Source organism: Capsicum annuum, unplaced genomic scaffold (genome assembly GCF_002878395.1).
Source record: "Capsicum annuum cultivar UCD-10X-F1 unplaced genomic scaffold, UCD10Xv1.1 ctg57348, whole genome shotgun sequence".
Lineage (NCBI taxonomy): Eukaryota > Viridiplantae > Streptophyta > Magnoliopsida > Solanales > Solanaceae > Capsicum > Capsicum annuum.
The window spans coordinates 17-2,605 of NW_025865841.1; the positions used below are offsets into that span (position 1 = coordinate 17).

General features: G+C 37.9%; 1 protein-coding gene across 1 annotated transcript; it reads left to right on the top strand.

The window, feature by feature from the left end:
• Positions 1-553: 553 nt before the first annotated feature.
• Positions 554-2,589, top strand: LOC107858865 (UDP-glycosyltransferase 87A1; the record flags this gene model as incomplete). The annotated part of the gene is given in 2 exon segments (XM_047404343.1): positions 554-1,172; positions 1,813-2,589. Coding segments are annotated over 2 exon segments (1,267 nt in total), but the record flags the coding sequence as incomplete, so codon positions are not given.

A 2,589-nucleotide genomic window follows, 5' to 3' on the forward strand; every position in this document is an offset into this window, starting at 1 on the left:
GAATCTCTTTTGTTCAATTTTAAGAAAAATGAAGCACAAGTAACTTATTCATGAAAATATTTTTTAAAATAAACGTATGAAGTAGTTTATACTGAAATTGAATTAAAATATAAATGAACTTAAATTTAAATTATTTTAAAAATAAAAACCTAATAGTAATCAATTTTATATAATGTTAACAACTATAAGGGTATTTCACCAACATGGGTTGTGGTGCAGAGGATGAGATTGCTCCACCTTTAATCAGAGATCGAGTATTCGATTCTGGGTATGGAGAAAACCCTGTTAGGGAGCGCTTTTCCTCGAATGGGGCCTACGTGGTACGAATCTGAATTAATCAGGCTCGAATGCTGGTACCGAACACTAGATAGAAAACCCCCCCCAAAAAAACTATAAAGATATTTCAAATATTTTGATTAAAAAAATTGTTTAACAACAAGGGTCCACCAAACATATCACCAAATACGTAACTATTTATTTTTAAAATAAATTTCAGCATTTTTAAAAACATGCTTTTTAAAAGCCTTTTTTTTTTTTTGAGCCTATCCAGGGTCTAAAAGCTGTTTTGACCAGCTATTAAGCCGCCTTCAATAAGAAAGATGCGAGTGTTTGGAAAAGTACTTTACTGATGATCAATTTGGTCAACGTTATCAGCCAAGTCCTAAAGCAAAGGTATCTGTAAATGGAAACTGCCCAAGTGGATCAAGGCCTATGTTGCCATATCTTGGCAATTCCATATCCAGGTAGAGGTCATATCAATCCTTTGATGAATCTGTGCAAGCTCATTGCTTCAACCACACCAAATCTTCAGCTAGTAATCACTTTTATTGTAACCGAAGAGTGGTTCAGCTTTTTGAAATCAGAGCCAAAACCAGCTAGTATCCAGTTTCGTACTATCCCAAATGTAATTCCATCAGAAAAGGATCGAAACAACGATTTGATAGGCTTTGTGGAAGCTGTGTATACTAAGATGGAAGCTCCCGTTGAGAGTTTACTTGACGGACTTCTAAAGGCCAATGTGATTATAGCTGATATGTTATTGCCGTGGGTTCTCCGTATTGGGGAGCGGAGGAACATTCCGGTGGCTTCATTTTGGACCACGTCTGTCACCATTTTCTCCATCTTTTATCAACTGCTTCTTGATAATGAACATTTTGACGCCAGTTTGATAGGTATTACTTGTTTCTTTCTTTTTGGCTACTTCTTGCAGTTTTGGTCGTTGATAGAGACGCATTCGGGATTTGAACTCTATGAGCTCAATCGTTTAAGATTCTTAGCATTAAATGCATTATATTTTTAAAGTTACGGGTTCATAGATGCTCCATGTTGAAAATTCTAGATTCAATTGAACCTGTACCTATAATGATACCCAAAGGACATGTTCAAAAATATAGAAAGCTGTGTAGGACGCGGATAAGATTAGCTTAAACGGGAATGTCTAGGAAGGTTGTGGGCATGCTATTGTTGTTATGAACTCTAAATTCCCTCGTTCCTTCTCTGGTTTCTCCCCATCTGACTCTGTCTCTTTCTGTTCTCCCTCTGCCATCTCTAGCCTTCATCTTAATCCTTTACCCCTTCTACTTTGAATCCATTCTCTGTTCTAACTTTTGCTATTGTAATGATTTACTCTTTCAGTTTATGAATTAAATCTATCATTTCCATTGAGTACTTTGTGTTGTGGATTTGGGTTTGCTGCAAGTTTGATGTGACTAGAAACATGTTTCCGTTCAGCAGGGGCTGAGCTAGAATTTCGAATTTATGGATTCTTGATTTTCTTTTTAAGCTTATAATTGTTAATTTGATTATGAACAGAGCAAGGAGAAGAGCAGGTAAATTACATTCCTGGGATTACACCAATTCGCCTAAAGGATCTCCCATCTGTATGCCACGACAAACACCTGGAAATATTGCCCTTCCTTCTCGAAGTTGTATCGGAATCGGTCAATAAAGCACAATATGCCTTGTTCACCACCATTGAAGCATTGGAATCTCAAGTAATTGAGGCTTTACGAGCTAAATTTCCAGTTCCCATTTTCACAGTTGGTCCAACAATCCCTTACTTCGATACTGAATTCAAAACTAACCAGCCTAGTTCAAACTACTTTTCATGGCTTGATGATCAACCTAAGGACTCTGTTCTATACATATCCCAAGGAAGTTTCATGTCAGTATCTAAAGAACAGTTGGATGAAATTATAGCAGGCGTGCACAGCAGCGGTGTCCGATCATTTTGGGTGGCGCGTGAGAATACTTCCTTACTTAAAGAAGCAGTAGGGAACAAGGGAATCATTGTGCCTTGGTGCGACCAATTGAAAGTTTTGTGCCATCCTAGTGTAGGCGGGTTTTGGTCGCATTGCGGATGGAATTCGATCAAGGAAGGTGCATATGCTGGCATTCCTTTTCTTACATTCCCTATTGGCGCTGATCAATTTACCAACAGTAAACAAATAGTGGAGGACTGGAAGATTGGTTGGAGGATCAATAAGGAAATGGAGAAGCTGGTTAAAAGAGATGAAATTGCTATGCTTTTGCGGAGTTTTATGGACCTTGACAACTACCATGGAAAAGAAATGAGGAGAAGAGCAATGG